Source organism: Stegostoma tigrinum, chromosome 29, assembly GCF_030684315.1.
Source record: "Stegostoma tigrinum isolate sSteTig4 chromosome 29, sSteTig4.hap1, whole genome shotgun sequence".
Lineage (NCBI taxonomy): Eukaryota > Metazoa > Chordata > Chondrichthyes > Orectolobiformes > Stegostomatidae > Stegostoma > Stegostoma tigrinum.
The window spans coordinates 42,683,557-42,708,591 of record NC_081382.1 but is presented as its reverse complement, the minus strand read 5'-3'; the positions used below and the strand labels follow the sequence as shown (position 1 = coordinate 42,708,591).

General features: G+C 50.2%; 1 protein-coding gene across 4 annotated transcripts in view; it reads left to right on the top strand.

Annotated features, from left to right (window-relative positions):
* crata (carnitine O-acetyltransferase a) overlaps window positions 1–25,035 on the top strand; it is a 58,280-nt gene that overhangs the window by 15,562 nt on the left and 17,683 nt on the right. For all 4 annotated transcript variants that reach the window (XM_059638378.1, XM_059638377.1, XM_059638376.1 and 1 more), the window contains 8 exons: window positions 3,806–3,859; window positions 4,996–5,158; window positions 6,048–6,222; window positions 8,107–8,285; window positions 9,975–10,075; window positions 16,133–16,252; window positions 19,039–19,161; window positions 22,287–22,422. In XM_059638378.1, the coding sequence (XP_059494361.1) occupies window positions 3,806–3,859; window positions 4,996–5,158; window positions 6,048–6,222; window positions 8,107–8,285; window positions 9,975–10,075; window positions 16,133–16,252; window positions 19,039–19,161; window positions 22,287–22,422 (1,051 nt within the window). The remainder of the gene's footprint in view (window positions 1–3,805; window positions 3,860–4,995; window positions 5,159–6,047; window positions 6,223–8,106; window positions 8,286–9,974; window positions 10,076–16,132; window positions 16,253–19,038; window positions 19,162–22,286; window positions 22,423–25,035) is intronic.

Sequence of the window (25,035 nt, the reverse complement as noted above, 5' to 3'; positions counted from 1 at the left end):
CCTCTGCGTATAAATGCTGTGTGCTTCTCTCCCACTTCCTAGTGCAGCGCTCTGAAAACTTGTGTTTTGAAATAAACCTATCGGACCTGGTGTCGTGTGATTTCTGACTTTATCCACCCCAGTCTGACACCAGCATATCCGCAACATGGTTCTGTCTTCATGTTACGCTGACTCTCTAGCCACACTTTATTGCCTTCCTACTTTTATCTTCTTATTTCTTTCTATCTCCTTGTATGGAACTTCTCATTGTGTCCGTATCTTGCTGTGGTTTAGTAATCTGTTCCAGTCCTCCTGTAGCTCAGTTTCCACCCCAACCTTTGTACAGGGTAAACTTTACCTCAGAAATGTGAACAATGCCACTCAACAGCTTTTGATACCAGCCTGTGTACAACCTGGTGTTATTTGGAGCTAGTTCTCTCACTCTTTCACCCTTCACTACGTATCGCTGTGTTTTTCTCTGGGTTAAGTTTCCCTGCTGTTCCTGGGTGAAGACAATCCCATATTGTCTTCTCCGATTATCAGATTGCTGTTGCCCTGTCTCTGACCGTGTTACCTTCTCCCTTTGTCAGTGACTTGCATGTGATGGCTTTATTAGTACAGAGACACTGTCAGCATCCCCAACACCACTTCAGCTCTGACATGCACCACTCATCCCTTTTCTCAAGTTGCCAAGTGTCCGGGGTTCTCCGTAGTAAGCAGAACCTCCGGGACACCACTAAAGCAGTTCTGGTAGAACAAGTGCAGGGGCACTTCAAAGATTTTTTTTTTCCAGAAAAAGTGAAGGTGAAGGATCTAGCATTCAGAAGAGAAAAATTGGAAAGAAAATGCTTGAGGCTGTTTGAGTGGAACTCATTGAAGCCATTGTTAATTCCCAGTAGATAAACCATGTGAAAATAATCAGATTATGGAATGATAACTCCTTTCCTCCCACCCCCCCCCGTAAAAAAAGTCAATAAAAGAAGAAATTACCAACAGAATTTCACTGTTTGTAACTTTTTACTTTGTTTTTTTCTTTTATTAGAACCAAAATAAATTACTTGTAAAATGGCAAGTAATACTTTGAATAAAATGGTAGATTACATTTTTAAATCATTAGTACAACAAAATAACAACCTTTAAACACCAGAAGCACCTATATCACATTCAGCACTGTGGGCGCACAGCTCATGCTGTTTTAAAGTTTTCTAAGTCTTTTGGAATGTAGGATATCTCATTTCTCTACTAAATCAAGCCAGCCCTCGAATCACGTTATCCAGCAACTTTATTCCATCTGACACCCCTTGATACAGTTAACGCCAACAAGCCACACATCTTCAAATGCTCTCTCACTTGGTTCACATCCTGATGTCCTAATTTCCCAAGCTCCTTTTCAATAATTCAGTCACTGATTTTTTTTCTCCCCCACTATCGACATCTTGGGAGTTTCCACTGACGAGACGCTAAACTGGATCCTCCGTGTAAACACAGTGGCTATAAGAGCAGGTCAGAAGCTGGGAATACTGCAGTGAATAACTCACCTCCTGATCCCCCAAAGCCTGTCCACCATCTACAAGGCACAAGTCAGGAGTGGGATGGAATACTCCCCACTTGCCTGGATGGGGGCAGCCCCAATAACACACAAGAAGCTCGACACCATCCAGGATGCGACAGCTTGCTTGATTGACATTGTATCCTTAAACATCACCACAGCCACCAGGAGCAGCAGTGTGCATCATCGAAAACAAGGTTTCTGAGACAGGATTTTGACCCAGTGACGGCGAAGGAACGGCGATACGTTTCTAAGTCAGGAAGGTGAGTGGCTTGGAGGGGAACTTGCAGGGGGTGGTGTTCCCATGTATCTGCTGCCCTTGTCCTTCTGGATGGAAGTGGTTGTGAGTTTGGAAGGCATTGTCCCAGAAACAAAAACAGAAGTTGCTGGAAAAGCTCAGCATGTCTGGCAGCATCTGTGAAGAAAAAAATCAGAGTTAACGTTTTGGGACCAGTGACTCTTCCTCAGACCTGCTGAGTTTTTCCAGCAACTTCTGTTTTTGTTCCTGAGACAGTGCCTTCCTAATCCACAACCACTTCCATCTAGAAGGACAAGGGCAGCAGATACATGAGAACACCATCCCCTGCAAGTCATTCACCACGCTGACTTGGGAATATATATCCCTGTTACTTCACTGTCGCTGGGTCAAAATCCTGGAATTCCCTCCCTAACAGTATTGTTGGACTACTAACAGCACATGGACTGCAGCAGTTCAAGAAGGCAGCTTACCTTTTGAGTGCAACAGGGTTGAGAATAACTGCTGCTCAGCCAGCAACACTTACATTCCATGACTTTAAACAAAAATCAACCAGCACTGCCCAACTCATGATTTGGCCTCTGATACAAAGTCTCAACTCTTTTACGTGTCTAACCGTTGCTATATGGAGACTAGAAGTTGAAGGTTTTCACTTTGCATCCATCAGAATGTGGACACGAGGTACCGTTTTATACACAATGGGAAGAGGGTGTTGTTGTGTTGGACCATTGTCGTATAGACATGCAGCAGGAACAGTCTGTCATCATCCCCAGACCAGGAATGTAGATTCTGGTTGGTCAGGGTTTTGCAATAGGGATGCAGCAGAGTTTCACTGTCTCTGTGACTTTTTTTATTGAAAATTGTGCAATATATGTACAAATACCTTTTGCCTACATGAAACAGGATTCTGAGTATTTACATAGCTCCTAACTTACAACTGCATGGCTCTTTGGATCGGGCTGATGTTTTTAAATTGTTTCCAGAGTAACTCTTAGCAGACTCTGAATCATTTATTGAATAATCCAAATTGTGCTAAGAGTTCTTCTTTGAATGCTGGCTGTAGCGTTTTCATGCCTTCACTTCCTTCCTGTTGCATTTTTTGCAGGTCACGGGTCACTAGATAACATGAACAACATTTCTTATCTGAGTAAATTACAATCGATCTCTTTACAATCGATGCAAACTTAAATACTTTACAAATGTTTTAATCATAACGGCAGATTCACCAGATGTTTTAATTAACTTTTCCTTGCCATTACTGCTTCTAGGTCAAAGGTTGTCCCAACATCTCCAGGAATTTGTTGCTTTCTGTTGCCAACACATCAACTCACTGATAATAAAATGTGAGGCTGGATGAACACAGCAGGCCAAGCAGCATTATCTCTGCAGTTCCCAGAGCCTATAATCCAGGCTGGCATTCTCTTTGCTGTATTTTCTTGGAGGTGCCATCTTTCTGATCAGACACTGAACCAAGCTTCACCTCTTTGCCCCTCCAGTATCTATGTGATCCCACCAGTTTTCCCTCTTAGCTGTGTCACTACACAACAGCTCAAAGCATCTGTGTATTGGATCCCCTGACATCCAATTCCAGAAGTCACTGCCAAGCGCTGATCTCATGGGGCGCAAGTAACAGCAGAAAACACTGGAGGGAGTGTAGGATCCCACGACCACTGTTTGAATGAAGAACAGGAATTCTGCCCTGTGTCAGTCGGTATCCCTCAACTAACGTCAATGATACAGCAAACACATTGCTCCTGCCGGGAGCGAGCTATGCGTTTACTGCGTTATGTCCTATCTTAGAACGGTAACTACACTTTGAAAATTCTTCATTGACTATGAAGCCCATTGGGATGGTCTAAGATGGTGAAAGGTTCTTAGTAGTATTTTCTTTCCTTGCTTTTGTTTAGGAGTGTAGCTGTTCTTAAATGAATGAGTAACATGGCCGTAGCTAGTGAAAAGCAATGATTTCTCCCTGTGTTCGCCAGTGTTTAATGCAGATCTGTGTCTCTGCTCTTTTCTAGATTTGCAGCCAAGCTGATCTCTGGTGTTCTGGACTTTAAGGCCATGATTGACAAGTGAGTGTGAAATCTCAATCTCAATCAGGATGACAAATAAACAAATAGGAATAATTCATGTGAAGAGAGATAGTGTGTAATATAAATTATACAATTAATGGGGATGTGAAATTAGCAACACTGTTTACAGCAACTCATCAAAACTCCTTCAACAGCACCTTCCAAACCTGAAACCTCTACCACTTAGAAGTCGAAGGACAGCAAATACATAGAACACCACCACATGCAAGTTGCTCTCTCAGCCACGCACACACAAATATATCATTCCTTTAGTATCACTGTGTCAAAATCCTGGAACACCCTCCCTAACAGCTCAGTGGGTGTCCCAAGGACTGCAGCAATTGACATAGACCGCTCACCACCACCTGCCGAATGGGCAATAAATGTGGCCGTGAACAATAATTTAGAAGTCAGTGGTGCTTTGTAGATGAGGGATTGCACGTACAGATTTAGTTGCCTCATTGTACTGGACAATTTGCTGCAGGATCACTGCTGCTATCTGCACAAAATATTTCCTCCAAGTGCCTTTAAAATGTCAACAGCTTGCACTTATTCAGCACTTTTAGTGTAGTTAAACATCCCAAGGTACAATTAACAGGCTAAGTTTAACAGAGCCATGTGAGTTCCAAGTAGGATTTCAGCATGGCTCCAGGGAAGGAAGAAGTTGAAACTTTTCATTTTGCTCTCATCAGGAGTCAGATGAAAGAAACATATGAACATCTTCATCCTGATGAGTACAGTACGAAAGCTTGATCTTCTTGCCTCCCTCCAGCAATTTTTCAGTTCTGTACTGGCGAGCAATAATTTAAAATACTAACAGCAGTGACCAGAGAAATGGAGGTTTCCTTTCATGTCTTAAAGGAGGAAAGTGAGACTGAGGGGGTTTTTGCAGAGTTTTGGGACTCAGAAGGTCGGTGTAAATAGGCATCCTGAGCAGGCCAGAGTTGGAGGGCTGCAGACATCTCTGAGAATTGTTGGGCTTAGGGAGGTAACAGGGACAGGGATTTTGGGATGGCGAGAGGCAAGGCCAGACAACAACCTTGAACATAAGATTAAAAATTCTGATTAAGATGAGCTCACTTTTGCCCCTCTGTAAAATACTCATTAGATGATCTCCTTTCTGTTGTTCTCCACAGTGAGACCCTTCCTGTGGAGACTCTGGGAGGGAACCCACTCTGTATGAACCAGTATTACCAGATTCTGTCATCTTGTCGTATCCCAGGCTCCAAAAGTGATTCTGTCGTCAACTACAGTCAGACTAAAAAGCCAACGCACATAACCGTGGTGCACAACTTCCAGGTGGGTTTCTTCCCAGTGTTCTCAAAGCTGCTGTCTTTTTGATGTTTCTTTATCTCTGCTCCTCCCCTGTTTTGAAGGAACTGAGGAATTACTGGATGAAAAGTGACCAAGGTCCAACTGGTTTCCCTCCCTTCCTGGTTGCCCCTCGATCCAACAATGTTGTCCAACCATGATGATTGATCTCTTTTGCCAAATCTATAGTAATGCAGACATGAGGTGAGGAGCTCCACCCCATGAATGAGAGGATCAGGGGGCTGGCTTCAATAAGATCATGGCTAATCTGATTCTGATCTCGCCTCCACTTTCCTCTGTTCCCCACAACTCATGACTCACTTGTCTATCTGTTTCTCTACAGCAGTCTTGAATTCAACCGTTCAGTCTCCATTGTTCTCCAGGGAAGAGGATTCCACAAACTCCAACCCCTATGGAAAAAGCTTTATCTCCTCTCTGTCTTTGGGAACTACAGTTCCAAACGTACACATCTCCTACTGCACCCCCATCCCTACCCAGCCACTCTACACTGGCTGTCGCTTCTCAGATTGCTCATTAACTACATCCTAACATCTTTCCTATCCAGATCTGCTAATTAAGATGCTCCAGAATGTGGTTGGGCAGCTCAATGGACAATTGCTTTCCAGTATCGTTCACAATAGGCCATCCCCTCACTAAGCTGAGAAGGCGTGTGGGGAAGGGAGCTGGCAGTGCATTCAATGGGAGTGAGCACCAAAACACAGACTGCCCTGCCACAGTGTAGATGCTTTCAAACCGGCAGTTCCATTGTCATCGGGATCGAGAAGGTTGGCTGATCACTAGCTTTGCCTTGGATTGACTCTTGGATCATCCCTTCAGTTGCAAAGCTGAGTGAACGATTGCTGTCTGTGTTTTGCAGTTCTTTGAGCTGTTTGTGTATAACAGTGACGGGACCCCCCTGACTGTCGATCAGATTTACATGCAGCTGGAGAAGATCTGGCACTCATCACTGCAGACCAACAAGGAGCCAGTCGGGATCCTGACCAGTGGCCATCGGAATAGCTGGGCCATTGCTTATAACAATCTAATTAAAGGTTGGTCTCCTGAAAACAGCTTGCACACGAGGGGTGGAATCATTCAACCCTGTCTTTCTAGTGTGAGTCAGTTAAACCCCTGAGAGTGAGTGACAGTGTTGGAGGGAGCCTGCAGTAACCTTCACGTACAACTTAACAATCCCTAAGCAATCGCATCTAATGGGTCTAAGGTGACACCTGATAGAAAGTGAGCTTTATTGCTTCCAGTCATCCCCAGAATGCTGATGTTGCATTTTATCCTGTGTGACTCGATTTGCCCACCGAACTCCTCCGATATCTGAGTCCACTCCATGGGCACCAGTTCTCCAGAACCTTTTCTGGAGAGGTATTTTATTATGTCTGAGCATGTTGAGGTGTGAATCAGAAACACCACCGTCTTGGTTTGGACCCCGCTTAATGTGACCTCAGCTTGGCACTTATAAACCAGTAAAAAGGAAGCGATGCACATTCGGGGGGTCAGTGCTGAGGGAGCGCCGCACTGTCGGGGGGTCAGTGCTGAGGGAGCGCCGCACTGTCGGGGGGTCAGTGCTGAGGGAGCGCCGCACTGTCAGGGGGTCAGTGCTGAGGGAGCGCCGCACTGTCGGAGGGTCAGTGCTGAGGGAGTGTGCACTGTCGGAGGGTCAGTGCTGAGGGAGTGTGCACTGTCGGAGGGTCAGTGCTGAGGGAGTGTGCACTGTCGGAGGGTCAGTGCTGAGGGAGTGGGCACTGTTGGAGGGTCAGTGCTGAGGGAGTGGGCACTGTCGGAGGGTCAGTGCTGAGGGAGCGGGCACTGTCGGGGGGTCAGTGCTGAGGGAGTGGGCACTGTTGGAGGGTCAGTGCTGAGGGAGTGCCGCACTGTCGGGGGGTCAGTGCTGAGGGAGCGCCGCACTGTCGAAGGGTCAGTGCTGAGGGAGCGCCGCCACTGTCGAAGGGTCAGTGCTGAGGGAGCGCCGCACTGTCGGGGGGTCAGTGCTGAGGGAGCGCCGCACTGTCGGAGGGTCAGTGCTGAGGGAGCGCCGCACTGTCGGGGGGGTCAGTGCTGAGGGAGCGCCGCACTGTCGGGGGGGTCAGTGCTGAGGGAGCGCCGCACTGTCGGGGGGTCAGTGCTGAGGGAGCGCCGCACTGTCGGGGGGGTCAGTGCTGAGGGAGCGCCGCACTGTCGGGGGGTCAGTGCTGAGGGAGCGCCGCACTGTCGGGGGGTCAGTGCTGAGGGAGCGCCGCACTGTCGGAGGGTCAGTGCTGAGGGAGTGTGCACTGTCGGAGGATCAGTGCTGAGAAGTGAGCACTGTCGGAGGGTCAGTGCTGAGGGAGTGTGCACTGTCGGGGGGTCAGCGCTGAGGGAGCGGGCGCTGTCGGGGGGTCAGCGCTGAGGGAGCGGGCGCTGTCGGGGGGTCAGTGCTGAGGGAGCGGGCACTGTCGGGGGGTCAGTGCTGAGGGAGTGGGCACTGTTGGAGGGTCAGTGCTGAGGGAGCGCCGCACTGTCGGGGGGTCAGTGCTGAGGGAGCGCCGCACTGTCGAAGGGTCAGTGCTGAGGGAGTGCCGCACTGTCGGGGGGTCAGTGCTGAGGGAGCGCCGCACTGTGAGACATACTGCCATTCAGCAGGGCCATTAAACAGCCCCATGTTCCTGCTCAGAGAGATGTGGAAACTCTTGTTGGGGAAAATAGCAGGGGATGTTCTAGCAATATTTATCCCTCAGTTAAAATCTCAAGGCATGGTGGTGTGAGCACGGTTTTATCCCTGTAGTAAAATGGCCTCATCATTACAGCGTGATAATTTACTGTCATACCTTACAGCCATTGAATACATTATAGGCAAACATTTGTTGAGGCTAAGTTAATAAAAATGCAGAAAATTTGAGACTGTAATTGTTTTTCTTCCCAACACCTTAAAAAAAATTCTGCAGATAAGGTTAACAAAGAGTCTGTGAAATGCATCCAGAAAAGTATCTTCACAGTCTGCCTGGATGCCCCGGTGCCAAAGGTATCGGATGATCTCCACATGAGCCACGTGGCAGCGCAGATGTTACATGGTGGTGGAAGTCGGTGGAACAGTGGAAACCGGTGGTTTGACAAAACCCTGCAGGTGAGTGAGTGTCGGAGGGTGTTGGTGGGGCGCGCGGGGGCAGGCAGTGACCAGTCCAACCAGAATTTACAGCTTTGTATCTTCGGCAACAAGTCTGTGTGGTTTTGATTTTGCAATGTTGGGTGGGATGTCACTGATGTAGAGAGATTCTCCTGTAACGTATGTTTTGGCAATGCAAATCGGCTACAAAGTGATTGACAAATAGGGGAATGGTATTTGTAAAGTGCAAACTTGTGTTGGTTAATACACGATTCCATTGAGTATAGATTGTATTTCATAAACCTGAAATATAATATCACACAGAAAATAGCTGTCTTATTAGGAAAACATGTAAAGTCTTAGTTTGAAGAGTTAATGCTGAGCACATTAAATGTATCAGCATTCTATAAAAATGTCAGACTCCTTTGCTTCACTTATCTGAAAATCTACCTAGAAATCTGTGCTGATGGAATGTCAGGTCAGATCAGTATTTAAATGAAGGAGGGAATTTTACTCATGGGTGTTTCATGGAGGGTTGCTGACTGTGAGCTGTATCTCACACAGTTTTGCACTGCTCATCCTTTTTGAATCATGCTCTCACTATCACGCAGTACTGACCATTGCTGGGATTTCCAGTGGCATAACTCTATTTAAAGCCCAGCCATTGCTTCATTGCAGATACAAGGTCAGATTCATAGATGTATTGCTCTTCGCAGTGTCCTTTGTACTCCTAACCCCACTTTTTCCATAGGCGCCATTAGTTAAATAGTGCGATTTTCCATAACGCAGTGCAGCTGTTGTGTTGTAGCAGAATGCCCTGTATCAAAAAGTGTGTGTGCAGGCGCGAGTTAGAGAATGTGTCCATATCTCTAGTGTACATGAGAGAGATTATGTATATCTAAGGTAGTCTGTTAGTATCAAGGTGTCTGAGAGAATATCCAAACATAAATGAGCATGCGACTGGCCATGCAGAATGTCACTAACTCTGCTGCTTATGTGAATTTGTTGGCAAATATTTGGCAGCTCTTAACCTTTATTTTCCCAATTTAAAGGTGATATAATTGTTTCCTCAGCAGTCCTGACTTCTCTTCTAGAAACACCAGTCCTCAGTGGGGAGAGAACGAGAGAGATGAGGTATCAGTTATGCTTGTACCTGGCTGTTAGATATTAGCTGGAAGCCCAAGGCACCACCATCCATATAGCAGCTTCCACCTGGTCTTCCTGCTCCAGTCCCCTCCCTCCAACCCAATCCTGATTCAATCTGAGCATTGATACCCTGCACCCCCATCTCTACCACTCACCTTCTGTGGATCTTTCTGTCTTAATGTCCGAATAAAACCAACACATCTGTCTTCATTTAAAAAGTTGAAGGAATTGGAGCTTCTGTTCCTCACATTGAGTAAAAACGCACAGGTCACTCCCCTCACATCCGAAAGGGGCCAGTTTTCAACCCATGGCAGGCTGTTTAATGATACGGAGGCAATCCTGCAGAGTGGAGAACCCATTACACCACCCCAGCAAGGGAGTGGGGAGGGTGGGCCAGGACACTTGACAGCACTTGAGAAGACAACCATCATTGTCAAATGCACTCCCTCCCTTTCAACCTCCCAACCAAACTTGTATAACTGAAACTAATTGCAGAACTTCGATCATTGCTCCAACTTAGAACAATTGACACAACTTACTCTGTGTTGTGGTTTCTGTCCGCAGTTCATTGTCGGAGAGGATGGATCTTGTGGGTTGGTTTATGAGCATTCTCCAGCAGAGGGACCACCCATCGTTGCTTTGCTGGATCATGTTTTTGAGTATTGGTAAGAATGTGGATTTTTTTTTTCCTTTTTCATGGGATATGGGCCAGCAACTTATTGCAATCCCTAATTGCACTGAAGGCGGTGGTTAGTGAGCATCATTCATGAACTGCTGCAAGTGCACATGGAGTAGGGACGCTCCGTGCCAACAGGGAAGGAGTTCCAGGATTTTGACCCAGCCATGGTGAAAGAGCAGTGATGGGTTTCCGAGTCAGACTAGTCTGTGGTTTGTAGTGGTCATGGGTTTGGAAGGTGCTGTTTAAGGAGCATTGGTAAATTTCTACAGTGAGTCCTGTAGTTAGTATATTCTGTTGCTCCTCATCATCAGTGTTGGAGGGAGTGCGTGAGGCACCAGTCAAGCATGTTGCTTTTTGTCAAATTGGATGATGTCAAGTATCTTGAGTGTTGTTGGAGCTGCAATCGTCCAGGCAAGTGAGGAGAATTCCATTACGCTGCCTTGTAGTTGAACAGATTTTGGGAAGACAGGAGATTAGTTATTTGGCACTAAGTTCCCAGCCTCTGGTCTTCTGTCGATAGTCATATTTGTAATATTTGCTGTAAAATGATGTGATTTCCACAGGGAGATTGATGGTGGATTTTTGCAAAGTAGAGAATCTGGTCAGAGTATCGAATTTCCCAAATACCTAGGGAGTGACAGATATGTTGATGTTCCATATTTCTTACCATTCTCTCTGAATAATACCAAGTACCACAGCCAGTCAGGCCCCTAAAGAGAAGCTGACTGGTAGAATCTTACGCCCCAGAAAGGTGATGCGCTGGAATTCATTTTCAGCGACAGAAAAACTGAAAACCGAGAAAGGAAACCAAACCTTTCTGTTTCTGAGGAAATGAAGACCGAACCCGAGATTAGAAACTAGCTGCTGTGCTCCTTGGTGGATCCACGCGATCCAGACTATTGTCAGCAGAATTGAGGAAGTTCTGCAGGCATGTGCCAGGTTTAGCGAATACTGGGCCGATGGAGCTGAGCTTGGTTGTGTAATGTTGTTGCTGGGGATCAGGCCAAATCCTAAAAGAACAGGAGCTGACGTTGTTCAGCAGGAAGTTTAAAGGATTTTGTTTGATGCTAAGTTGAGTTATATACATCCTGAGTGGATTGCCAGGAGACCTGTCTCTGTTGTACCTGCCATGATTGTGTCATTTAAAGTTTAGAATCCACCAAAGTGTGTTCTATTTAAGTTTAACGTGTGTTGATTCTGAATTTCAGCATATTAGTTACTTAAAGCAGCATCTAGTGTGCATTTTTGTTTGAATCTTGTACAGGAAAAATTCCTGTGAAAAGTTATGGAATCTTGTGGCTTCATAATTTCAGTAAGTGGCCGGGTATGGGTTAAGGTTTGAGTCAGTGGTGTGTACAGAGATCACAATAAAATTACTTTGGCCCATCCTGTCTATGCCAATTAGTGCAGCAGCTCAGAAGTGAGTGATTTTATAGAGACTTTACTACTTTTTATGATCTCAGGACATCCGAAATCAGTTAAGAACTCCTGAAGTTTGGACCTGTATATGCCAACACAGGCCGGGCGAACTCCCACAAATCGACGTGATCATTACAACGTCATTTGTTTTAACGGCTGTGGTTGAAGGATAAATATTGATTAAGCCACAGGGTAGAACTCCCACAGCTCTGCCTCAACTTGGTAGCTGAGGGATGTTTTATATTCACCTGAGAGGCAGCTGGAGCCTTACTTTTAACATCTCATCCAAAAGGCTGATAACTCCTGACAGTGCGGCGCTCCCTCAGCCCTGACCCTCTGACAGTGTGGCGCTCCCTCAGCCCTCAGCACTGACCCTCTGACAGCGCAGCGCGTCCTCAGCACTGTCCCTCTGACAGTGTGGCGCTCCCTCAGCCCACAGCGCTGACCCTCTGACAGTGCGACGCTCCCTCAGCCCTCAGCGCTGTCCCTCTGACAGTGCGGCGCTCCCTCAGCCCTCAGCGCTGTCCCTCTGACAGTGCGACGCTCCCTCAGCCCTCAGCGCTGTCCCTCTGACAGTGCGACGCTCCCTCAGCGCTGTCCCTCTGACAGTGCGGCGCTCCCTCAGCCCACAGCGCTGACCCTCTGACAGTGCGACGCTCCCTCAGCCCTCAGCGCTGTCCCTCTGACAGTGCGACGCTCCCTCAGCGCTGTCCCTCTGACAGTGCGGCGCTCCCTCAGCCCTCAGCGCTGTCCCTCTGACAGTGCGACGCTCCCTCAGCCCTCAGCGCTGACCCTCTGACAGTGCGACGCTCCCTCAGCCCTCAGCGCTGTCCCTCTGACAGTGCGACGCTCCCTCAGCGCTGTCCCTCTGACAGTGCGGCGCTCCCTCAGCCCTCAGCGCTGTCCCTCTGACAGTGCGACGCTCCCTCAGCCCTCAGCGCTGTCCCTCTGACAGTGCGACGCTCCCTCAGCGCTGTCCCTCTGACAGTGCGGCGCTCCCTCAGCCCTCAGCGCTGTCCCTCTGACAGTGCGACGCTCCCTCAGCCCTCAGCGCTGACCCTCTGACAGTGCGACACGCCCTCAGCCCTCAGCGCTGTCCCTCTGACAGTGCGACGCGCCCTCAGCCCTCAGCGCTGTCCCTCTGACAGTGCGGCGCGCCCTCAGCCCTCAGCGCTGTCCCTCTGACAGTGCGGCGCGCCCTCAGCCCTCAGCGCTGTCCCTCTGACAGTGCGACGCTCCCTCAGCCCTCAGCGCTGACCCTCTGACAGTGCGACGCTCCCTCAGCACTCAGCGCTGTCCCTCTGACAGTGCGACGCTCCCTCAGCGCTGTCCCTCTGACAGTGCGGCGCGCCCTCAGCCCTCAGCGCTGTCCCTCTGACAGTGCGGCGCGCCCTCAGCCCTCAGCGCTGTCCCTCTGACAGTGCGGCGCGCCCTCAGCCCTCAGCGCTGTCCCTCTGACAGTGCGGCGCGCCCTCAGCCCTCAGCGCTGTCCCTCTGACAGTGCGGCGCGCCCTCAGCCCTCAGCGCTGTCCCTCTGACAGTGCGGCGCTCCCTCAGCGCTGTCCCTCTGACAGTGCGACGCTCCCTCAGCCCTCAACGCTGTCCCTCTGACAGTGCGGCGCGCCCTCAGCCCTCAGCGCTGTCCCTCTGACAGTGCGACGCTCCCTCAGCGCTGTCCCTCTGACAGTGCGACGCTCCCTCAGCCCTCAGCGCTGTCCCTCTGACAGTGCGGCGTGCCCTCAGCCCTCAGCGCTGTCCCTCTGACAGTGCGACGCTCCCTCAGCCCTCAGCGCTGACCCTCTGACAGTGCGACGCTCCCTCAGCCCTCAGCGCTGTCCCTCTGACAGTGCGACGCTCCCTCAGCGCTGTCCCTCTGACAGTGCGACGCTCCCTCAGCCCTCAGCGCTGTCCCTCTGACAGTGCGACGCGCCCTCAGCCCTCAGCGCTGTCCCTCTGACAGTGCGACGCGCCCTCAGCCCTCAGCGCTGTCCCTCTGACAGTGCGACGCGCCCTCAGCGCTGTCCCTCTGACAGTGCGACGCGCCCTCAGCGCTGTCCCTCTGACAGTGCGACGCGCCCTCAGCGCTGTCCCTCTGACAGTGCGACGCGCCCTCAGCGCTGTCCCTCTGACAGTGCGACGCGCCCTCAGCCCTGTCCCTCTGACAGTGCGACGCTCCCTCAGCGCTGTCCCTCTGACAGTGCGACGCGCCCTCAGCCCTCAGCGCTGTCCCTCTGACAGTGCGACTCTCCCTCAGCGCTGTCCCTCTGACAGTGCGGCGCTCCCTCAGCCCTCAGCGCTGTCCCTCTGACAGTGCGACGCTCCCTCAGCCCTCAGCGCTGTCCCTCTGACAGTGCGACGCGCCCTCAGCCCTCAGCGCTGTCCCTCTGACAGTGCGGCGCGCCCTCAGCCCTCAGCGCTGTCCCTCTGACAGTGCGGCGCTCCCTCAGCCCTCAGCGCTGTCCCTCTGACAGTGCGACGCTCCCTCAGCCCTCAGCGCTGTCCCTCTGACAGTGCGACGCTCCCTCAGCCCTCAGCGCTGTCCCTCTGACAGTGCGGCGCGCCCTCAGCCCTCAGCGCTGTCCCTCTGACAGTGCGACGCTCCCTCAGCGCTGTCCCTCTGACAGTGCGACGCTCCCTCAGCCCTCAGCGCTGTCCCTCTGACAGTGCGGCGCGCCCTCAGCCCTCAGCGCTGTCCCTCTGACAGTGCGACGCTCCCTCAGCGCTGTCCCTCTGACAGTGCGACGCTCCCTCAGCCCTCAGCGCTGTCCCTCTGACAGTGCGGCGCGCCCTCAGCCCTCAGCGCTGTCCCTCTGACAGTGCGACGTTCCCTCAGCCCTCAGCGCTGACCCTCTGACAGTGCGACGCGCCCTCAGCGCTGTCCCTCTGACAGTGCGACGCTCCCTCAGCGCTGTCCCTCTGACAGTGCGACGCTCCCTCAGCGCTGTCCCTCTGACAGTGCGACGCGCCCTCAGCCCTCAGCGCTGTCCCTCTGACAGTGCGACGCGCCCTCAGCCCTCAGCGCTGTCCCTCTGACAGTGCGACGCGCCCTCAGCGCTGTCCCTCTGACAGTGCGACGCGCCCTCAGCGCTGTCCCTCTGACAGTGCGACGCTCCCTCAGCGCTGTCCCTCTGACAGTGCGACGCTCCCTCAGCGCTGTCCCTCTGACAGTGCGACGCTCCCTCAGCGCTGTCCCTCTGACAGTGCGACGCGCCCTCAGCGCTGTCCCTCTGACAGTGCGACGCGCCCTCAGCGCTGTCCCTCTGACAGTGCGACGCTCCCTCAGCGCTGTCCCTCTGACAGTGCGACGCGCCCTCAGCCCTCAGCGCTGTCCCTCTGACAGTGCGACGCGCCCTCAGCGCTGTCCCTCTGACAGTGCGACGCGCCCTCAGCGCTGTCCCTCTGACAGTGCGACGCGCCCTCAGCGCTGTCCCTCTGACAGTGCGACGCTCCCTCAGCGCTGTCCCTCTGACAGTGCGGCGCTCCCTCAGCCCTCAGCGCTGTCCCTCTGACAGTGCGACGCTCCCTCAGCCCTCAGCGCTGTCCCTCTGACAGTGCGGCGCGCCCTCAGCCCTCAGCGCTGTCCCTCTGACAGTGCGGCGCGCCCTCAGCCCTCAGCGCTGTCCCTCTGACAGTGCGGCGCGCCCTCAGCCCTCAGCGCTGTCCCTCTGACAGTGCGGCGCGCCCTCAGCCCTCAGCGCTGTCCCTCTGACAGTGCGGCGCGCCCTCAGCCCTCAGCGCTGTCCCTCTGACAGTGCGACGCTCCCTCAGCGCTGTCCCTCTGACAGTGCGGCGCTCCCTCAGCCCTCAGCGCTGTCCCTCTGACAGTGCGGCGCTCCCTCAGCCCTCAGCGCTGTCCCTCTGACAGTGCGGCGCTCCCTCAGCCCTCAGCGCTGTCCCTCTGACAGTGCGACGCTCCCTCAGCCCTCAGCGCTGTCCCTCTGACAGTGTGACGCTCCCTCAGCCCTCAGCGCTGTCCCTCTGACCCCCTCACACTGCTTTTCCAATAAACATTTACAATGACAGCTATAAAACAGAGGCTGGAAGGGCGACTTTGTTTCGAAGGGCTTTGGAACTTTTCAGCGTAATTTCCTCAAAATCGTGCTCCTCCCCAGCTCACTGCCTCCCTCAGCAGCCAGGATAGTAGAGACTGCTGTGCCAGGGTGGAACACATGCACAGTGAGCCGACACACCACAAACCAACCTTTTCCGTTGGCAATGCTGTCACGCCAATATTCCAATCAGGAAGTCAGGAGCAACCTGATGAGATTGTGGAACTTGGTATGGTGGAGGTGAATGGTCTAGATGTATTTTGGGGGAAGTGGATAAACACATGGGACAAAGGAACAGAAGGATAAAGTAGTGGCTGAGATGGTGAGGATTGGTGCAGAAACCCAGCACAGAGCAGATAGTTTGAATGACTCCGAGATAGTAGGCACTGCCGATGCTGGAGTCAGCGATGACACAGTGTGGAGCTGGATGAACAAAGCAGGCCATGCAGCACCAGAGGAGCAGGATAGCTGACATTTCTGGTCGGGACCCTTCCTCCGAAATGTTTGAATGACTTATTGCTGTTCTGCAGAGTCTGTGAAATCTGTAACTAAATGAACATTTGGTGTCTCCCCAGCAAAACCTCGGCGATGGTTCGTTCTCCAATGATTCCATTGGCCATGCCTCGGAAGCTCCGTTTCAACATCACGCCTGATATAAAGAGAGACATTGAGAAAGCGAAACAGAACCTCAACATGTGAGTTTTCACCTGATATTGGGTTCTCAGACTGTTGAGTATCGCTGTGGTAAACCTGTTGTTATTGCCCTGGGTTTGTGGTGGGGAGCCATCATCCTGAACCACTGCAGTCTGTGTGGAGTAGGGCCACCCTCAGTGCATTAGGCATCACAGAATCCCCAGAGTGTGGAAACAGGCCCTTCAGCCAATCCAGCCCGTCAAGTCCACACCAACCCTTAGAGCATCCCACCCAGACCCATCCCGCTACCCTTTCCCTGTATTCCACCTAGTTTACACATCCCAGGACACTGGGCAATTTAGCGTGGCCAACCTAACCTGCACATCTTCGGACTGTGGGAGGAACCGGAGCACCCGGAGGAAACCCACGCAGACAGTCACCTGAGGATGGGATTGAACCTGGATCCCTGGTGCTGTGAGACAGCGACACTGACGACTGAGCCGCCGGGATGGTGTGTGATGTGGATATAGCCCCCGCCCCCTGCCCCCGCCCCCGCCCCCGCCCCCGAAAAGAAGTGTCCAAATTTTTGACCCAGCCACGATGAGGGCTTGATGATATCATTTCACATTAGGATGGTTGCTGCTTATTTGGGGCTTTGGTGAGACTGTTTAAGACAGAAGCCTAGCCAGCAATGCCAACATTCCACAAGGGAGTAAAACAAGACGGATTTTTTTTTCCCCACAAGTGATTCAAATGGTGGTTGGAGCAGTGTTCAAACGTTTTTAAGGCAGAGATAGATGGACCCTTGATGAGAAAGGAAGTGAGAAGTTCTGGAGGAGTCGGTGGGAATGTGAAATAATCAGACCAGCTGTGATCTTACTGAATGGTGGAGCATGCTCAAGGGGCCAAATGGCCTACTCCAGCTCATGGTTTGAATGTTCATATGATCACACCTAGAGTATAATTTAGAGTTTTCATCACCTTTACCTGAAGAAAGAGAGTCTAGCTATTGTGGATATATAGCGCAGTTCAGACTGACTGCTGAAATGGGAAGGTTCCATTGGGAGGCACAGTTTGGTTAGAATAGGTCTGCCCGCTCTGGAGGATGGAAGAATGAGGTGACTTCATTGAAACCCTTCGACAGGGTTTAACTGGGAAGATGCCAAGAGGCTGTTTCACCAAAGCTGGGGGAGTCTCGAATATGGGTCACAGTCTCACAATAAGGGATTACCACTTAAGACTGAGGGTGAATCTTCAGAACTTTCTACCCCAGAGCGGGGTGAATGCTCAGTCATTGAGTAGATTCAAGAACAAGTTTGATGCAGTTCTGGACATCTGAATATTAAGGGATGTGGTGATAGGGCAAGAAAATGAAGCCAAAATAGATTTCGAATCAGAATTGTTACGATTCTGACTGGAGTGTGCTGGTAATCAAACCCCGTTACTCCACAAGCTGCACCAATGTGTCAATAGTTTATTTTATTAGCAAAATGGTCAATTATTTTACACTCCTACTGAACAAACTAAACCACCAAATTCCTTCAAATAACTCAAAACCACTTGTTTATTCAAACACACTTGTTCTTTAAACACGTGACAAAATCAGTTACTGTAGCTACTTTGCACACTTGAACTATACTCTCACGTTATCCCAGCACGTTCTCCTAACGCGTAGAAACAGGAAGAAACACAACTCTGCAGTTATTACTAATTCAGATAAGAAATGGAACAACACACTCACTTCTAAGTTGAGGGCTTGAGCCTGGAATGCAGAATTGATTCAGTGCTTACAGTTGCTTTGATTTCCTATTGGCCAGATCAGATTGCTTTGAGTCACAGAGCGATTGAAGACTCTTTGTTTGGAAGGTCAGTTAGACATAGGTGTTTGAATTGATGTAACAATTCAGAATTTGAGAAGGTGAGATATTGACTTCTGGAAAATTCTCGGATTCAAAGAAAATACTTCATTGAGAGATCTCTTCAGCTGGTTTTCTTTAAAGATTATCTTTTGCTCATCAAGAGTGATACTTCCCTCGTGCCTGTATTCTTCAAACTTTCAGTTTTCAGAAGCAACACAGTTTACTATTTCCAACTTGGAGGTCCTTTCCAATAGACCTGACAAAGGAATCCAGACAAACACAATGACTTCAGTTCAGAGGCTGTTGTACACATCGTTCAGCTAAGGCCTCTTCTGAATCTCGTTCTGTTTGTCTAGCAATTAAGGTCATCAGCATAATGCCTTCTCCCTCTTTCGAAGTTTTGGGGATGTCAGCTCTCAAAACTACTAGTTTTTCCAATAAACAGGAAATAAGTCTCATTTCTCCTTGATCTTTTGTTGTCCAAATCTTCCAATTCTCATCATCCATAAAGATGTGTTTCTAACAGGATCCTAGTGTATAGCAGAGTGAGTTTAAGGAGCAGAAAGACCTTCTCCTGCTCCTGTTTTTTGTGCTTGACTGGGAGAATTGCTTATAGTCACTGGGGAAGGTGTTACATATTACTTTGGAGGGATTTTTTTCCTCTAATTACTACGTTGGTAATTGCAGTCTGCTACACCAACCCTCTTCTCTGTTCACTCAACATTTCCCCAAAGGAAAGCAACAAAGTGTTAGGGTTGGGATTGGTGTGACTGCAATTGAACATCAGGCTCCGGGCAGTGGGGTAGGAGGCTTCAGAGAGAAAATAACATTACCTGGGGGCCCGTCTCAAATTGCTATTGAACATACCCCACTGGAAGAAGTGTAAAATTATACTCCGACAGGACCCAGAGAACTTTGCAAGGAGAGCTGAGAGGGTTCAGGGTCTATTTACAGTGACAGTTTTAATAGTTATCTTTCTCTGTCACTAGGATGGTGCGTGATGTGGATATAAAATGCTTCGTGTTCCAGCAGTTTGGAAAGGACTTTGTGAAGTCGCAGAAGTTGAGCCCAGATGCCTTTATCCAGGTGGTCCTGCAGCTGGCTTATTACAGGTATGCGGCCTGTGTCAGCTCTCTGCTGGAGAGACTGATCCATTTCTCACAGCTTTCTTCCTGTAGCATCGCAAACCTTGCCCCTTCACAAATTTACTCATTCCCTTTTGAAAGTTAAAGCTTCTTTCAGACAATGTGTCCCAGATACAACTGCCAGCATCATAAAAGCTGATCTGTCCTCCAGCTTTTGTCGAATACCTTAAATCTGTCTTCCCCCCACCCTCACCCTGGCTGCTGCCAGTGGAACCCGTTTCTGTTTATCTACTCCATCCAAACGCTTTATGATTCTGAACAGTTCTACTCAGCCCCCGTTAACCACCACCTCAGTCTCTCCATGTGAACTGCAGGGTCATGTCCCAATGTCAGTCATTCACTCTGCACCCTCCCAGATATCTTGATGACCTTGTAAAATGTGGTGCCCAGAATTGGGCATGGAGTCACTTGATTTTTAGACTCTGTGCCCCAGTAAATCTCAGGCCCCTTCGGTTATTTTGATCAACAACCTGTGACCATTAATGACACACCTCTGGAGCAGGTGGGATGTGAACCTAGACCTTCAGTCTCAGAGGCAGGGGCACTGCCACTGTGCCAAACTGGGAGGGCCCAGCACTGTTCCTCCTGCCTCAACTTGGTGAGTAACCTGGACCAAACCAAATAATTGGATGCTTGGTTCCACCATGGAGTCAATCAAACTCTGACTTGATCCCTCCACCCATCTCCAAACCAGCCCCTGCCGCCCCACTGCTGTTCTTCTGGAGTGACCCTTTCAAATCTTTTAATCATCTTAGACACCTTGATTAGATTACCCATTAAACCTCTAAGTTGAGGGGATACGGCTGTATGAGCTGTCTTCCAGTTGCTGTAGCTCAGGTGGTATTCTGGTGAATCTGTGCTGCACCTATTCAAGGCCGGACGTTCCTTCTCACATTCCAGACCTGAATCCGGAGAGAGTCTTTGTTTCTCCTTTGGTTCCTCATGTTCTTCTCCATGTCAATACTCAACTCTTTTTAAGAAGTTCTTCCATGGGATGTAGGTGTCCCTGGCTGGGTCAGCATTTAATGCCGATCCCCAGTTGAGCTGCAGGAGGTGGTGGTGAGCTATCTTCTTGAACTGTCTCAGTCCATGTGCTGCATTTACACCCTTCATGCTATTAGGAAGGGAACTTCTCGATATTGATCCAATGACAGTGAAGGGACGGCGATATATTTCCAAGTCAGGAAGCTGAGTGGCTTGGGTGGTGTTCCCATGTATCTGTTGCCCTTGTCCTTCTAGATGGAAGTGGTCATGGGTTTGGAAGGTGCTGACTGAGGATCTTTGGTGAGTTTCTGCAGTGAATCTTGTAGATAGTACACACTGCTGCTACTGAGCGTCGTTGGTGGAGGGAGTGGATACAATGCCAATGCTACTTTGCCCTGGATGGGGTCAAGCTTCTTGAGTGTTGTTGGAGCTGCCCCGATCCATAATTAGTTGAGAACTTGACAGCTTGTTTGCTGGATTTATATTCTATGTGTATGTAATATTATCTATCTTTATAAATCAATGGAGACCATGTAAGAAGTGTGGCTGGAGTTTTGTGATTGTGTGCGCGGGAATAAATCCCTAAGATAGCTATATTCCTGGTTTCTGACTAACCGACTGTTTGAGTTCAGATTCCATCAGAGGTGCTGTTGGGGTTTAAATTTGATTAAAGAATCCGGAATTCCAACAAAAAGTTTTAAAAAAATCTGGAATTCTGTTTCATAGCCCCCATTGCTCTCATCAGTTGTTGTTTCAGTAAAAACCTTGTCTGGCTGAGGGGTGACTTTATGGAAATTTATAAAATCATGAGGGGCATGGATAGGGTGAATAGTCCAAGGGAAGGGGAGTCCAAAACTAGAGGGGCACAGGTTTAAGGTGAGAGGCAACACTTAAAAGGGACATAAGGGGCAGCTGTTTTGTGCAGAGGGTGGTGCGTGTGCGGAATGAGCTGCCCAAAGAAGTGGAGGCTGGTACAACATTTGAAAGGCATCAGGATGGGCTTAGAGGGTTTTTGGCCAAATGCTGGCAGTTGGGACTAGATTTATCTCGGATTTCTGGTCAGCATGGATGAGTTGGACCAAAGGGTTTGTTTCCATGCTGTATGTCTCTATTACTCCATGATTCACTAATAACCTCAAGGGATGGAAACACCTGGCCTGGCCATGCACATGACTCAATACCCACAGCAGTGTAGGTGACTCTTAACTCCTTCCCCCCCCCCCCCCCCCCCCCCCGGCCGAAATGGCCGAGCGAAATACTCAGTTCACGGGACAGTTGGGATAGAGAACAAGCACGGGCCTGGTCAGTGATGCCCACATCTGGTGAAACAAGTTTTAAAAACCCATCAGATTTGCTTCCTGCCATGCTGGTGGTTGACTGTTTATACAGAGAATGGAGCTATTGATCAATCTGTATCGATGAGTCTAAAATAGCCTTGGACCTGAGGTGGGGAAGCCAAACCTCTCCCCCTCCAACTCCGTTAGGAACAGCTGCAGGAATTGCAGCCTCAAAATCACCTACTTTTGCCGAAGTATTCCCGACTCTCTCTCTGCATTTTGTACTTCACGCTAATCAGATACTGCCTCTAAAATGATTAAAGAGAAATGTTTTTTACACCAGAACCTTTACCACATTTCTAGCAACATTCAGACTTTGATTCATAAACTGCATGCATTTAAGTACAACACACTTCGTCCTGCGGGGACAACCCCCTCCACATAGTCGACCTCTTGTTTAAATTCCTATTTGAACCTTTCCACCATGTCTGTTATTTGGAAGCAAAGCAAACTTTGATTTTTGTATTCTTCCACTGGATGAGCGTTACAGTTTAACCACATGGATGTAAAGGCCAAACCTCCAGGAATAAATCCAAAATTGGTCGTCCTTAGTCAGAGGGCAGTAGGGGTGCTGTGTTGCCAGCAAGCCATCACTTTCAGGAGGAGGGATTACACAGGGTGATAAAAGATAAGGTAGCATTACTCCCCGTGCTTCTCAAACCCTCTGCAGAGCCCCCGGTAACTGTCCATTTCAGTCCCCCCCCACTCACTGCCTGACCAACAGGAATCCACCCTCCCTCACCGTCTTGCTGTGCTTGTTTCTCCCATCAGGATTTACAGGGAACCGTGTGCGACCTATGAAAGTGCTTCCCTGCGGATGTTTCACCTTGGGCGCACTGACACTATCCGCTCAGCAACTGTTGCATCGTCCATCTTTGTCAGGGCAATGGATAATCCACAGGTCCAGGTATGTGCACCTCCAAAGTATCACCTTCACCTCCTCCGAAAGGAAACCTCTTCTGGGGGATCACTTTGTGGCTACTTGGAAACTTGGCCAGTTCTCAGGTGGGGATGTCATGAAGCGATTTGATAAAAGTCTAGCTGGGGAGAAAATGTCTGAGAGATCTGGAACTGGAACAAAAAGAGATTCAAAATAGAAATAACAAAACTGCAGGGTGATGAAGACTTCTGAAGCCTGTTAGTTACAGTCTGGAGCATGCTGCAGTGGAAACAGGATCTTTTACTAAAATTAACTGCTTCCTATACATCACCCAAAGCTTTTTTTTAATTGTCATCACGCTGTCTGTTCTGTCCCTTCTAGAGACCTGTGAAGGACCCAGATTATGTAATGTCAAAGGTGCTACATTAATACAAGGTGCTGTAGCAGCAGAAGTCAGTCAGGAACTGCCGATTCAAAGATGAAGTTGTTGTCTGCCCTGTTTTGTTTCCTGACTGTCATAGACTAGAATCACGGAATCCCAACAGTGTGGAAACAGGCCTGTTGACCCAACAAGTCCACACTGATCCTCAGAGCATCCTCACCCAGACCCATTCCCCTGTATCAGTGATAATGGGAACTGCAGATGCTGGAGAATCCAAGATAACAAAGTGTGAAGCTGGATGAACACAGCAGGCCCAGCAGCATCTCAGGAGCACAAAATCTGACGTTTCGGGCCTAGACCCTTCATCAGAGAGGGGGATGGGGAGAGAGTGCTGGAATAAATAGGGAGAGAGGGGGCAGCGGACCAAAGATGGAGAGAAAAGAAGATAGGTGGAGAGGAGAGTATAGGTGGGGAAGTAGGGAGGGGATAGGTCAGTCCAGGGAAGACGGACAGGTCAAGGAGGTGGGATGAGGTTAGTAGGTAGGAGATGGAGGTGCGGCTTGGGGTGGGAGGAAGGGATGGGTGAGAGGAAGAACAGGTTAGGGAGGCAGAGACAGGTTGGACTGGTTTTGGGATGCAGTGGGTGGAGGGGAAGAGCTGGGCTGGTTGTGTGGTGCAGTGGGGTGAGGGGACGAACTGGGCTGGTTTAGGGATGCGTTGGGGGAAGGGGAGATTTTGAAGCTGGTGAAGTCCACATTGATGCCATTGGGCTGCAGGATTCCCAAGCGGAATATGAGTTGCTGTTCCTGCAACCTTCGGGTGGCATCATTGTAGCACTGCAGGAGGCCCATGATGGACATGTCATCTAAAGAATGGGAGGGAGAGTGGAAATAGTTTGCGACTGGGAGATGCAGTTGTTTATTGCGAACTGAGCGGAGGTGTTCTGCAAAGCGGTCCCCAAGCCTCCGCTTGGTTTCCCCAATGTAGAGGAAGCCACACTGGGCACAACGGATGCAGTATATCACGTTGGCAGATATGCAGGTGAACTTCTGCTTAATGTGGAATGTCATCTTGGGGCCTGGGATAGGGGTGAGGGAGGAGGTGTGGGGGCAAGTGTAGCATTTCCTGTGGTTGCAGGGGAAGGTGCCGGGTATGGTGGGGTTGGAGGGCAGTGTGGAGCAAACAAGGGAGTCACGGAGAGAGTGGTCTCTCTGGAAAGCAGACAGGGGTGGGGATGGAAAAATGTCTTGGGTGGTGGGGTCGGATTGTAGATGGCGGAAGTGTCGGAGGATGATGCGTTGTATGCGGAGGTTGGTGGGGTGGTGTGTGAGAACGAGTGGGATCCTCTTTGGGCGGTTGTGGCGGGGGCGGTGTGTGAGGGATGTGTTGCGGGAGACGCGGTCAAGGTCGTTCTCGACCACTGTGGGGGGAAAGTTGCGGTCCTTGAAGAACTTGGACGTCTGGGATGTGCGGGAGTGGAATGCCTCATCGTGGGAGCAGATGCGGCGGAGGCGGAGGAATTTGGAATAGGGGATGGAATTTTTGCAGGAGGGTGGGTGGGAGGAGGTGTATTCTAGGTAGCTGTGGGAGTCGGTGGGCTTGAAATGGACATCAGTTACAAGCTGGTTGCCTGAGATGGAGACTGAGAGGTCCAGGAAGGTGAGGGATGTGCTGGAGATGGCCCAGGTGAACTGAAGGTTGGGGTGGAAGGTGTTGGTGAAGTGGATGAACTGTTCGAGCTCCTCTGGGAAGCAAGGGGCGGCGCCGATACAGTCATCAATGTAACGGAGGAAGAGGTGGGGTTTGGGGCCTGTGTAGGTGCGGAAGAGGGACTGTTCCACGTGACCTACAAAGAGGCAGGCATAGCTGGGGCCCATGCGGGTACCCATGGCCACCCCCTTTGTCTGTAGGAAGTGGGAGGAATTGAAAGAGAAGTTGTTGAGGGTGAGGACGAGTTTGGCTAGGCGGATGAGGGTGTTGGTGGCGGAGGACTGGTCGGGCCTGCGGGACAGGAAGAAGCGGAGGACCTTGAGGCCATCTGCATGCGGAATACAGGTGTATAGGGACTGGAGATGACATGTCCATCATGGCCCTCCTGCAGTGCCACAATAATGCCACCCGAAGGTTGCAGGAACAGCAACTCATATTCCGCTTGGGAACCCTGCAGCCCAATGGCATCAATGTGGACTTCACCAGCTTCAAAATCTCCCCTTCCCCCACCGCATCCCAAAACCAGCCCAGTTCATCTCCTCCCCCCA